At 43.4% G+C, this 14,375-nt stretch overlaps 2 protein-coding genes across 2 annotated transcripts in view; one reads left to right on the top strand and one right to left on the bottom strand.

Moving 5' to 3' along the window:
- The window catches only part of INPP4A (inositol polyphosphate-4-phosphatase type I A), a 528,838-nt gene that overhangs the window by 97,859 nt on the left and 416,604 nt on the right, over positions 1-14,375 (bottom strand). The gene's annotated exons all lie outside the window — the stretch shown is intronic.
- The window catches only part of VWA3B (von Willebrand factor A domain containing 3B), a 130,102-nt gene that overhangs the window by 50,641 nt on the left and 65,086 nt on the right, over positions 1-14,375 (top strand). Inside the window, exons 18-19 of the mRNA XM_075263130.1 lie at positions 2,174-2,231; positions 2,327-2,483. Coding sequence (XP_075119231.1) covers positions 2,174-2,231; positions 2,327-2,483 — 215 coding nt within the window. The remainder of the gene's footprint in view (positions 1-2,173; positions 2,232-2,326; positions 2,484-14,375) is intronic.

The raw sequence follows: 14,375 nt of genomic DNA, 5'->3' as shown, positions 1-14,375 counted from the left end.
AAACTGGGGTGGTTAGAGGCTCCCTCCACCATTAATTGGTCCAAACTGGGCTGGTTAGAGGCTCCCTCCACCATTAATTGGTCCAAACTGGGCTGGTTAGAGGCTCCCTCCACCATGAATTTGCCCAAACTGGGCTGTTTAGAGGCTCCCTCCACCATGAATTTGCCCAAACTGGGCTGGTTAGAGGCTCCCTCCACCATGAATTGGTCCAAACTGGGGTTTTTAGAGGCTCCCTCCACCATGAATTGGTCCAAACTTGGCTGTTTAGAGGCTCCCTCCACCATTAATTGGTCCAAACTGGGCTGGTTAGAGGCTCCCTCCACCATGAATTGGTCCAAACTGGGTTTTTTAGAGGCTCCCTCCACCATGAATTTGCCCAAACTGGGCTGTTTAGAGGCTCCCTCCACCATGAATTGGTCCAAACTGGGGTGGTTAGAGGCTCCCTCCACCATTAATTGGTCCAAACTGGGCTGGTTAGAGGCTCCCTCCACCATTAATTGGTCCAAACTGGGCTGGTTAGAGGCTCCCTCCACCATGAATTTGCCCAAACTGGGCTGGTTAGAGGCTCCCTCCACCATGAATTGGTCCAAACTGGGTTTTTTAGAGGCTCCCTCCACCATGAATTTGCCCAAACTGGGCTGGTTAGAGGCTCCCTCCACCATGAATTGGTCCAAACTGGGGTTTTTAGAGGCTCCCTCCACCATGAATTTGCCCAAACTCTGCTGGTTAGAGGCTCAATCCACCCTGATTTTCAAAACAAATGTTGGTGCCAACCTCAACTTACTACAAGGGCCAAATTCACTGCTGGTGACAAGCTCTCCTCACTGCAAGTGCCAAATACACATGTTTCAAGGTGTTTTCCTACTGTCAGAGAGGTGGTATTGAGTGTGTAAAGTGTGTAGTTGTTAGGCTGTGATGTTGGGGTAATAGAGGGTCTTTGGTGTGTTAGATGCCCCCAGACATGCTTCCCCTGCTGTCCCAGTGTCATTCCAGAGGTGTTGGCATCATTTCCTGGGGTGTCATAGTGGACTTGGTGACCCTCCAGACACGGATTTGGGTTTCCCCCTTAACGAGTATCTGTTCCCCATAGACTATAATGGGGTTCGAAACCCGTTCGAACACACGAACATTGAGCGGCTGTTCGAATCGAATTTCGAACCTCGAACATTTTAGTGTTCGCTCATCTCTATTCCTGATCAATCGACTATTGAGTAAATTGGGAATCTGCAACTCAAAATGAATGAAACCGTATAGAAAATAAATTCTCAGTAGTGATTGTTCATTCCCCATGCAGTGTGTGTTTCCTTATGTAAAAAAACAATGCAGTTGCGTACCTTTCAACGTGTTATAACGTCAATCGACACTTGTCAGCCTAAACATCGGGCAATGTAACTGCACCATTAGATCTGTTGTTTAATAGACCTTGCTTGTTACTGGGCCTTGGTAGTACAATATTCCTGTATGCAGAGAATCTCTTTCATATAGTAGTCGCAGTGATTAGTGATTTTGCCATAAGAAGCCATGGCCAGCCATATATTTCCTCTGTATTAGATGATGGCCATTCAACTACACAGACCACTTGAGTCCTGTAAAGCAGGTTCCACTCTAAGGGTCAATGCACACGGAGTATTTGGGCGCAGATTCTGAAGCGGAATCCACCTCAGAATCCATGCAGAAAAACAGACTCCCATTGACTTCAATGGGTTCCTTTTTCTGCTTGAAAAGGAACCCATTGAAGTCAATGGGAGGCTTTATATCCGCGCGGATTCTGACGCAGATTCCGCGTCAGAATCTGCGCCCAAATACTCCGTGTGCATTGACCCTTAGAGGGGATCCCGAGTAGGAGACCTACTTTGGTGATTTCCCCTTTAGACATAAGGGCAGAAATTGTTCTAATAAAGCAACTAGTTCAAATGGGTTATCCTCTTTTATCCTTTTGCGCAGTCTCTTTTTTTATGCATATCCACTAAAGTGGTCCTAGTGTTACATATATCTTTTTTCCTATAATGTACAGAACATATTAACATTGCTTCTGAGTATATTTTACTTCTTTTATCAAGTTCCCTGTTGATAGTAGTGAATGGTTTGTTTTTTAACATTTAACTAACACTTGCTTTTGTCATAAATGTAAGTATGATTAATTCACAATTACAGTTTTGTGTTTTCATTGTAGAGCTGAACCTTATAGATGGCGGCAAAATTCAAGCAAAAGTTAAGAAATTACCTAAAAAGTATGTATTAATTTTAAAGAGCTATTTGAGCAATTTTTGTTTTATTTCAATTGTATGTGAAGAATACTATAATATTATTGTTCATGATATTTCAGCTCTCTGGACATTTCTTCATCTCGCTGGCTGAAGACCTATGGGTTGATACCAAGGCGGCTTACTATAATGGATGCCCTGGCGCCAACAACAGTTCCACACTCAGCTAAATATATCCCAGCTATAGATAAGCATGTTGTTTCTAAAGTGTTTGATGAGGTAAAAAACATTTGCCAATATTTGAATCTAGCACTAGATTTTAAGGTATGTTCACACATAGCAGTATTTTACGTTAGTTTCTGTAAGGGTCAGTGCAGAGTTTTTCAGCGCCGATTTTGAGGCTGAATCTGCCTCAAAATCAGCCTCCAAAGAAAGCCTCCCAATAGAGTTCTATTGGGAGGCTTTTTCTGGAGGCTGATTTTGAGGCGGATTCAGCATCAAAATCAGCGCCAAAAAACTCTGTGTGCACTGACCCTAGGCCAAAACTAGCAGCAAGCAAAAACACAGAACATGTACTAATCTTTCCATTATACCTTATTTCTGTGCAAGCTGTACTCCTAGGTTTGACTTACATATACTGAATCAAAACAGTACTATGTGAATATAGCTTTAATTACGGAATAGACACATTGCTGCTGGAGTTAGATGTTATTCATTCCATTTTTAGGCTAAGGTTTCAAGTATCAGGCCACAGTGAAAAAAAGTATAGTGGGAAATACTGCAACGGAAACGTATTACGTTTTTTCCCCGCAATATGGGAATTTACTCTGTGGACTTTCTGCTCCCATGATACCTCTGGGGAACCCGCCAATGTTTTCCTAGGTATAATTGACATATTGCTATTATTAAAAACCAAATGGTTTTGAAAATCGCAGCATTTCCGCAGTGGGTATTTTTCTGCAGTGTGTGGATGGTATTTGCGTTTCCTACCGTGGCCAAACTTGGCGTTTACAGCATGTGGGGCCCCAGCCTTAATGGACTTCTGTGAAACACGGACATGTATGTCCATTTTTGACTGCTATTGTTCATCCGTTGTGTTCCGTTTTTGATGGCCAAGTGTCATCCTTTTGCATCTGTTTTTAAAGGGCTGTTTAAAAAAGGCTTATATGTTAATTTATTTTTTTTCATTTTTGACAAATTCATTATATCCGGTTTTAATGGCTGTAGCTCAGACATCAATCCATTTTACATCCATTAAAAAGGGGTCCATTGATTAGGTCTGTGTGCCTGTCAAAATGGACAATGGTAGAGATAGGGAGCCTTCACACGGAGATTACACTCCGCTCATTCTGATCGTAAATTCTTTCAGAATGAGCGGCGTAAAAACAGATCTCATTGATTTCTATGGGTGCCGGCATACGCATGCTCCCCATTGAAATCAATGGGATTCTTTTTTACCTATTGTTTTCAATGTGATATGCGTATATCACATTGAAATCAATAGGTAAAAAAGCCTCCCATTGATTTCAATGGGTAGCGCGCGTATTCCGGCACGCATAGAAATCAATGAGATCTGATTTTACGCCGCTCATTCTGAACGAGTTTATGTTCAAGAATGAGCGGAGCGTAAACTCCGAGTGAAGGCTCCCAAAATCTCTGCGGAAAAAACACAATGCATTTCCTCCACAGTTTTTTCCACAGCGTTTTTTTGATGTTTTGATGTGTTTGCTACATGAGGTCCAAGCATCGAATTCAGGAACATCTTGATATATCGGTGTTGATTTACAATATTCTAGTTTCAAATTTGGGATTGAAGCTGAGATTATAGATGACCAATACGTTAGCATTTGAAATAGAGCTAAGAATTATAAATCATTTCATTTGTTACCACTAAGGGGCAATATGGAGCTGCTACCATGAGATAATGTGTAAGTGCTGTCTAATGTCTTGAGATTACAGTAATAATAGTATTATTTTTAGTCATTTTCACCTTTAGTTAGATGACTTTCTCTTTTAAAACAAAACCTTTTATTAAGTCATTTTGTTGCTGCTAAACCAATTTTATTTTTGTGTGCTGATCAATAGTCCATGATTTCTAAAAACAATTATGTAACAATGAAATATATGGATTACATTTTACTTGAATTGCATGGAGAAAATTACAGCATCCTTGAAAAAACTATTCTGCCCTTTTTATTTGTGCTTTATGGGCGTGTAAATTGCGCTATGGGCTTCTCTGATGCGTTTACTACACGCTTCTAAAGCCCAGTTATGAGCCATGTAGTTCTTTCCATCCATCTTTCCATCAGCCCCTGCCTGGGCTCTGGCTTTGGAAACTTTGTCAGGCAATATTCGACAATACTGCGCATGCATGTTATGTCTAATCCTGGATAACCCTTTAATAGACTTAATGGCCATATTGAAAATGACAAGAATTAATACTTTTTTTAAAAAAAAAAATATAAAAATATCATCCAAAATTCTTAACAAAACTTGGTTTCAAAAGTAGGTCATCTCCTGGTGACATGTTCCCTTTCAGTTGGAAAGGCTGTCAATCTTCAGTTACAAGCTAAGGACAAAAGTGAAAAATAATCTTGTTTGATTTTAAGAGTCCATCAAAAATTGGTCATGTCCTGTTTGTCACCTTTTTTCACAAATTAACTTTTTCATGAAAATGGGTGACCCATATATGCAAACATGGCCATGAAAAATGTATGAAATGGTTTCACAGGCATATCTGTAGCATGGTTGTGTGAATATAGCCTTGATTAAACATTGCAGAGCCAGTGCACATCTGAAGGCTGCATGCCTTTAATCAGTTGATTGGTAGAAAATCCCAGAATACATGTTTAAGATTCTAACCCCTCGTTCACATCTTCGTTCGGGGAGTCTGCATGGAGACCCCTGAACGGAATACCGAACACAACTGCAAGCGGTGTGCAGTAAAAGCGCATGGAACCCATAGACTATAATGGGGTCCGTGTGCTGGCCGCATGCTGCCCGCCCAAATCATGCAGACAGGAAAGTAGATTGTGAACTACTTTCCTGTCCGCATGACCCGTACGGAGATCTGGCGGCCAGCACACGGACCCCATTATAGTCTATGGGGTCCATGTGCTTTCACTGGCACACTGCTTGCAGTTCCTTTCAGTATTCCATTCAGGCTCCCCCGGACGGAATCCAAGCGCAGATGTAAACGAGGCCTAACACTTTATAAAAAAAAAATAATGCAGTTTTGATGTAAAGAATGTTTGAGCATAGATGTATTTTTCCTTTAAATGACATCTGCCACACTTTCTGATGATTTTATAAATGTTTCCAATTTATTTTATACAAAACAGAATCACAGAGACATCAGGTCAGGCCACATTAGTTAAGACTTTCATCATTTATTTTCTGTTGCGCCATTTGATATAGAATATTTTTATAATCAAAACCAGTGAGTGATAGATTAAAACCTCATGCAGATAGATGTGGATGTGTCATTTCAGGGACGAATGCCTACAGTATATAAATAATATGTGCTGCTTCATATCCAAAAACAGCTGCTAGTTCCCATTTTGTGACAGTGTTATTTTCTTGCCAAAAAGGAACACAGCCAGTTATAATCTTCCTGCCTTCTCGTTTCATCTCCCGTTAACCATATTAAGTTGCTATGGCAGCCCCTCATTAACATCAGGCCAGTGTGTGCGCTCTGTAGCCTGGTGGTGAGAATGCATTACTTGATCTGTTTCAGGAGATTCATTCATTATAGCCCTTATTAGAATACTCATCTGTTAACCAGAAGCTGTTCTCTGGACATGTTGTTTGGTCATTTCTCATTTACTTCTTGCATCTCTAACATTCATTGACTAGGATTCATGGGAACCACTTTCAGTAGACTTTCTTTTTAGCCAATTTTGCCTTCCTTGTTATTCTGTTATTTTCCTATAGCTTAGTCCCATCAAAATAATTCAGTCCACCCAAACCAGAAATGAATCTTGACAGGTTCACCCACTGGTAACCCAAAACTATCACATCACAATAAATAGTAAAGATTTATTGGTTTAACAAATAAAGAAATAACTATCTAGCTTTACATAAGTATTTCTAGCACCAAGAAGATTTTCACAGAATTCTGATACGTTGTCATTTATTTATGTAGCAAAGACCAAGGAGAAATCAGAAATCTATAATAATGTAAAAACTGTGCACAGTAGGTTATAGTCTCTCTCACCCAGTAGGGAAAATGAATATTCATTGGTGTCTGATGTTAAGACATATAAAGGATAATATTATCTGGTGGGAAAGATTACCTGTGCCAGTACTTTGAAGCTTACCTGGTAGCCAGTGATTACATGGTGACCAGTGGTGAATCCCTCTGCTCGCCCTGGCATGGCACAATACCTTCTATACAGGACCTACAAAAGTTCACCTTTTACTATCACCAAGCTTCAATAATGGCCCCATACAGTATCATGCTCTCCAGTGGCCCAACACACAGTATATGCTCCCCAGTGGTCCTCAGACATGCAATAATGTTCCCCAGTAGCCCCCCCCCAGGCAAGTAATAATGTCCTCCAGTAACCCCCCAGGGAATTAAAATTAAGACAAGTAATAATGTGCCCTAGTGGCCCTCAGACAATTTATAATGTCTCCCAGTAGCCCCTGAACAAATAATGCCCCCCATTAGCTCCCAGACAAATAATACTATCCGCAGTGGTGCCCAGAAAAGTAATACTATTCCCCCAGCGTCTCCCAGACAAGTAATAATGTAGCTCCACACTGTAGATGTGCTACATATTTTAAAAACAAATAGCCCTTACCCATTCTCGATTTCCCAAATCTTTGAGGTTCCCCTGTTTCTTGTCTCGATATATCAGGTCTTCAGCAGCCATCACTAGCTGATGCCTGAGTGATAGAGCAGGAAGCTAAAACCTTCCTGCTGTACCGTTCTATTAAATTATATCGGCATCTTAAAGGGGTTGTCCCATCACAAGGATCCTATCTATACTGCTTGTTAATGTTGATTTAAGACTTTTCCTAAATACACTGCTTCAGCAAAACTGCTTTGTTTGTTCACTATCTTACTTTATTCAATTCTTTGTGGCCACAGCCTTGACTTATCTGCTCAAAAGTCAAGTGATGTATCTGCTGCTCTCAGGGGGAGAGAAGAGGGGCTAAGTGCATGGGAGCGAGCCTGTGTTTTTAGCTATTCCTGTGTCTACACCACGTGACCTAGCTTCCTGCTATCAGATAGGGGGGAGGAGCTGCTTTCATTTCTGAACGTCTTCTGTTCTCCCAGTTATCAGGCTAGCTAATTCAATTGTGTTCATTATGGCAGAGACAGGCAGTCTCTGTATGTAACACAGAATGGAGTTGCTCCTGCGTGTACTTCATAGTCCAATATTGTGCATATAGTGTTGTTTGAGGATCTTTGATGACATCACAGGCCCTTCAGCCGCCCCATAGGATCACTCTATGTGGTGAGCGGAGCTACACACTAATTTGGGGGCGGAGCTAAACGGCGGGTTGCATGTGAAACCCTGCCCACCAAATGACACAAGAAACTGGGAAGAAATTACAGCAGTGAAGACTGGTGAGTATGCAACGTGGGAATACCCCTTTAAGGATGCTGAGGTAGTTAAAAGGGGACGTGCTGCCATTCACGCTCCAGATACATTGGGTAGCCCTTGGTCACAGAGCTAAAAAAAACCCAGCAGACTACTGACAGTACCCCAGGACAGAAACAATACGAGACAAGGCTAGGCACATTGACATATACTATGTAGAAATATATATAATCTTAATCCAAACAGTGTATATAAAATAAAGGTAACATAATTGAAAAACAAATTAACTTTAAAACTATATACTAAACCAAAAAAACAGATGTAATTTCCGACATGTAGGTTTTTGCTGTCCGCTTGAAAAATCGGACATCTTTGTGAACGGACAGTTATGGACACCCACGTACAGTAAAAAAACCGCATCCAATGTCCATTTAAATCAATGCAAAATGTCACGGACACAGCTAGTGTCCGATGCTAATGTCCACACAAGATTTTGCACGGACATTAGCAGCAGACACTAGCTGTTGGACACCGACGGTAGTGTGAACGCTCCTTTAGCCATTCAGCAAAAACATTGTCCCGCAGACATTGATAGCTCTTCCACATGACTATAATTGGGGTAGAGGTGGGAGAGTAAGAGAGCACTTATAATTTAATGTGTCCACGGACATAATTGTAAACCTGTTGAGTTAGTGTAAATGGTAAGAGAAGGTGGGTGTATTTATAACACTGGCTTCATATTCTAATTTGCATATACTACTTCATTTTATCTCTGGGGAGCTTCTTTTACGTTAATTAGTACCATGCTTCTTAGTAAGATATATATTTTCTACCTCCAGACTTCATTTACGGAGATAATTAAACTGCATCCTAATGGATTCAATGGATGGAAAAAGGCCCACAGAGAATACATGTGTATGTGTAAATGTTTGGGATATTTTTGTCAAAGGTGTACAAGTAAATTAATTTGCTTTACCTGATCAACCTTTTATTAGTAACTATAGATCTGGAGACAAGAGATGACACTTTGCAGTGGACACAACGAATCTCCATGACATCACAGTGGGACATTGTGACATTACAGTGGAACTCTGTGATATCAAAATGGGGCATTGTGATATCACAATGGAACTCAGTGACATCACAAAGCAGCGTTGTGGCATCACAATATGCATTACGACATCACAACGTAATTCAATGATATCACAATTGGGTGTTGTGACATAACAACGGAACTCTACTACATCACAATAGGGCATTGTGACATTACAATAGAATTCCATGACATCACAATGGAACTCTGACACCACATGAGTTGTTGTGACATCACAATGAAAGTCAATGACATCACAAAAAGGAATTGTGACATCACAGTGGAGTATTATGACATCACAATGAAACTCTGTGACATTGCAATGGGGCCTTTGTGAAAGAAAAATGGACATCAATTACAGTACATAGGGGCATTGTGACATCAAAATGGAACTTAGTGACATCACAATGTTAAATTATGATGTCATAATGGAATGTGTGACATCACAATGGAACATAGTGACATAACAATGGAACTCAACCTGCAAGCACAAATAAAGAGAAAAGAGTGAATTACCACTGAATGTGAACATACACCAAACAATATGAGACCTGGAGATCCATATTTGTAACAGTGGAACTCAGTGACATCACAATGGGGCATTGTATATATCTGTACAGTACAGACCAAAAGTTTGGACACACCTTCTCATTCAAAGAGTTTTCTGTATTTTTCAAAGAAAAAATAGAAAAAAGTTGGGGTGGGCACTCACCATTCGAAAGTCGGTAGATGACACTTCTCATTGGTAAAAACAAAGTCCTTTATTAAGTGCGGATAAAAATAATTATACAGGGAGGGAGAAAAAACATTATCGGCAAAAAAATGGCAACAGCCGTTTCGCGTCTATACTGACGCTTTTTCAAGCCAAGAATGCAAGGACACACCTTCTCATTCAAAGAGTTTTCTGTATTTTCATGACTATGAAAATTGTAGATTCACACTGAAGGCATAAAAACTATGAATTACCGTATATACTCGAGTATAAGCTGAATTTTTCAGCCCAGTTCTCGAGTCAGTAAAAGAAAAAATTTTCTTTCCTTTTTTTAGGAGGGGAGGGGGAGGTGGGGGAGAGGTCTATGACCAGCCACAATATCAATGTATAGAATCTCCCATAAAACAGTGCAAAAAAAAAGATTTAAGAAAAAAAATAAAAGTTGTAAATCACTCTCACTTTCCCTAGAATACATACAAAAGTAGAAAATTCCTGTGAAACACATACACATTAGGTATCCTGTGTCTGAAAGTGCCCGGCCGACTGAATATAGGGGATCTGCAGTGCTCCTGTTCCGTCGGGAAGGGGTTAATAGGAGCACTGCAGATACCCTATATTCAGCCAGACTGAATTTCAAGTGGGGGAAGAAAAAACAGTCCTCAAGCTCAGGGAAGGGGCAGACAAACAACCAAAAACACCCCCTCCCCTTTCCCAGCATCCAGCATCTACTGCACCCAAAAACTCCGACCATTTTAATTTTTGAAATTTTCCAGTAGCTGCTGCATTTCTCCCCTAGGCTTATACCTGAGTCAATAAGTTTTCCCAGTTTTTTGTGGTAAAATTAAGGGCCTCGGCTTATATTCGGGTCGGCTTATACTCGAGTATATACAGTAACACATGTGGAATTATATACTTAACAAGAAAGTGTGAAACAACTGAAAATATGTCTTATATTCTAGGTTCCTCAAAGTAGCCACCTTTTGCTTTGATTACTGCTTTGCACACTCTTGGCATTCTCTTGATGAGCTTCAAGAGGTTGTCACCGGAAATGGTCTTCCAACAGTCTTGAAGGAGTTCCCAGAGACGCTTAGCACTTGTTGGCCCTTTTGCCTTCACTCTGCGGTCCAGCTCACCCCAAACCATCTCAATTGGGTTCAGGTCTGGTGACTGTGGAGGCCAGGTCATCTGGTGTAGCACCCCATCACTCTCCTTCTTGGTCAAATAGCCCTTACACAGCCTGGAGGTGTGTTTGGGGTCATTGTCTTGTGGAAAAATAAATGATGGTCCAACTAAATTCAAACCGGATGGAATAGCGTGCCGCTGCAAGATGCTGTGGTAGCCATGCTGGTTCAGTATGCCTTCAATTTTGAATAAATCCCCAACAGTGTCACCAGCAAAGCACCCCCACACCATCGCACCTCCTCCTCCATGCTTCATGGTGGGAACCAGGCATGTAGAGTCCATCCGTTCACCTTTTCTGCGTCGCACAAAGACACGGTGGTTGGAACCAAAGATCTCAAATTTGGACTCATCAGACCAAAGCACAGATTTCCACTGGTCTAATGTCCATTCCTTGTGTTCTTTAGCCCAAACAAGTCTCTTCTGCTTGTTGCCTGTCCTTTAGTAGTGGTTTTCTAGCAGCTATTTTACCATAAAGGCCTGCTGCACAAAGTCTCCTCTTAACAGTTGTTGTAGAGATGTGTCTGCTGCTAGAACTCTGTGTGGCATTGACCTGGTCTCTAATCTGAGCTGCTGTTAACCTGCGATTTCTGAGGCTGGTGACTCGGATGAACTTATCCTCCGCAGCAGAGGTGACTCTTGGTCTTCCTTTCCTGGAGCGGTCCTCATGTGAGCCAGTTTCTTTATAGTGCTTGATGGTTTTTGCAACTGTGCTTGGGAACACTTTCAAAGTTTTCCCAATTGTTCGGTCTGACTCACCTTTATTTCTTAAAGTAATGATGGCCACTCGTTTTTCTTTACTTAGCTTTTTTCTTGCCATAATACAAATTCTAACAATCTATTCAGTAGGACTATCATCTGTGTATCCACCTGACTTCTGCAAAACACAACTGATGGTCCCAACCCCATTTATAAGGCAATAAATCCCACTTATTAAACATGACAGGGCACACCTGTGACGTGAAAACCATTTCCGGTGACTACCTCTGCACTACTTCCAACCATCCCTCCAGCTACTCCTCCTGTCACACACACAGTTCTGCACTACTTCCAACCATCCCTCCAGCTACTCCTTCTGTCACACACACAGCTCTGCACTACTGCCAACCATCCCTCCAGCTACTCCACCTGTCACACACACAGCTCTGCACTACTGCCAACCATCCCTCCAGCTACTCCTCCTGTCACACACACAGCCCTGCGCTACTGCAAACCATCCCTCCAGCTACTCCTCCTGTCACACACACAGTTCTGCACTACTTCCAACCATCCCTCCAGCTACTCCTCCTGTCACACACACAGCTCTGCACTACTGCCAACCATCCCTCCAGCTACTCCACCTGTCACACACACAGCTCTGCACTACTGCCAACCATCCCTCCAGCTACTCCTCCTGTCACACACACAGCCCTGCGCTACTGCAAACCATCCCTCCAGCTACTCCTCCTGTCACACACACAGCTCTGCTCTACTGCCAACCATCCCTCCAGCTACTCCTCCTGTCACACACACAGCTCTGCACTACTGCAAACCATCCCTCCAGCTACTCCTCCTGTCACACACACAGCTCTGCTCTACTGCCAACCATCCCTCCAGCTACTCCTCCTGTCACACACAGCTCTGCACTACTGCCAACCATCCCTCCAACTACTCCTCCTGTCACACACATAGCTCTGCACTACTGCCAATCATCCCTCCAGCTCCTCCTCCTGTCACACACACAGCTCTGCACTACTGCCAACCATCCCTCCAACTACTCCTCCTGTCACACACACAGCCCTGCGCTACTGCAAACCATCCCTCCAGCTACTCCTCCTGTCACACACACAGCTCTGCTCTACTGCCAACCATCCCTCCAGCTACTCCTCCTGTCACACACACAGCTCTGCACTACTTTCAACCATCCCTCCAGTTACTCCTCCTTTCACACACACAGTTCTGCACTACTTCCAACCATCCCTCCAGCTACTACTCCTGTCACACACACAGTCTGCACTACTGCCAACCATCCCTCCAGCTACTCCTCCTGTCACACACATCTCTGGTGTAACAGAGCTCAGCGCACACTCAGCTCTGCTACTTCTCTACACTCTGTTGGCAGAGTCTAAAATCGGACCAGAATGGAAATTGCGGTGGACCGATTTTAGACTCCGCCTCCTCAGGCAGAACCAACGTTGATTGGCCGAATGCTGTACACTGGCCAATCAACGCTGGTCAATGCATTCCTATAGGAAAAAGTCAGCTCGCGCATATCACAAGCTGACAGGGATCCCGACCAGATAGAGCCCCAAAGAGCTGGGTGAGTAACATTCCCCCCTAAATAAAGGTAATCCCTAGCTAACCCTGCCTGTAAATCTGTCCCTGTCTCACAGTCACATAGTTCACAGTCCCAAATTAATCGAATGTTAAATCCACCATTCGTCTAAATTGGAGGTCACCTGATTTCGGCAGCCAATGGGTTTTTTAAAATTTTTTTAACTGCCTCTGTTGTCGTAGTTCCTGTCCCACCTCTCCTGCACAGTTATTGGTGCAAAAAATGCACCAGGGAAGGTGGGAGGGGATACGAATTTTTACTGCGTTTGGCTCGTGGTATTCGATTGTAATCGAATACCTCGAACGGCCTGATATTCGATCGAATATGTATTCGATCGAATATGTATTCGATCGAATGGTGTTCGCTCATCTCTAGTAACTATAAATAGCCAGTTGTTTATAGGTATGGTACCTATGGGTACCTATAAATAGTTTAAAGGTACGGACGGTACCTAAAAATAGCCAGTAGGGGGGGCGTGGCTTGGCTATGGCGGCGTGAGGACGCTTGAACTCTGCGCTCCTCTCTGAATCCTCTCCGGGCAGCACATCTCCCTCTCCAACCGGCTCCTAACTTACCTGCAGATGGGGAGAAATCGTCGTGGATCGTCCCGCTCCTCTTCACAGCCGCCGGCGATGTCAGCTAATGCCGCTCTGCAGCGGTTCCTCTCCGCTCCGGGTGCCGCGCTGTCTGGTCCCAAGATGGCGTCTGCTGCGTCCTCCTCATGCGCGGCGCTTCCTCCTTCTCCTGACAGCCCGCCATCTCGCTGTGAAGGGGCATGTTCGGCTCCTCTGGGACCCATCCAGGACTCTGACCATGGCTCCAGGGGGGATCTGCTCCATGACTCCTGCCTTCCCCTATCCGCTGGAGCTCCACAGGACACGCTGGAAGGTACTGTCTCCTCCCCTGTGGCCTCCTCTTCTGCCTTGGAGGCTGACTGGCCTCCCTTGTCTCCCTCTCCTGCACGGATGAACTTCTCTGGAGCCTGCAGCACCCCTGCCCTTCCATCTCAGCCTCTCATGACTCAGGGCTCAGCTTTGGGACTGGCTTCCCCTGGACCTCTATCACCATGGCAGACTGCAGGTCCTCCCTCCCCCTCTTTGTCTGGTGGTGGCCCCTCTGTTGTTCCTCCTGGCAGTCAAGATGGAGGCGCGAATACTTTGTCACTGCGCTCTCAGAATACTTCCTCAGATAATGTGACCTCCCTAGGGGATGCCTTGGGAGAGTTGCGCCGCCTCACTGCCACCCTTGACTCCATTCCTACTAAGGCTGATATGGAGGCCTATGTCCTCCGTCTGGAACAATCATATAAGGCTGAACTCTC

The sequence above is a fragment of the Leptodactylus fuscus genome, chromosome 2 (genome assembly GCF_031893055.1).
Source record: "Leptodactylus fuscus isolate aLepFus1 chromosome 2, aLepFus1.hap2, whole genome shotgun sequence".
Lineage (NCBI taxonomy): Eukaryota > Metazoa > Chordata > Amphibia > Anura > Leptodactylidae > Leptodactylus > Leptodactylus fuscus.
Note: the sequence above shows the minus strand (reverse complement) of the source record. Positions and strands in the feature narration are given on the sequence as shown.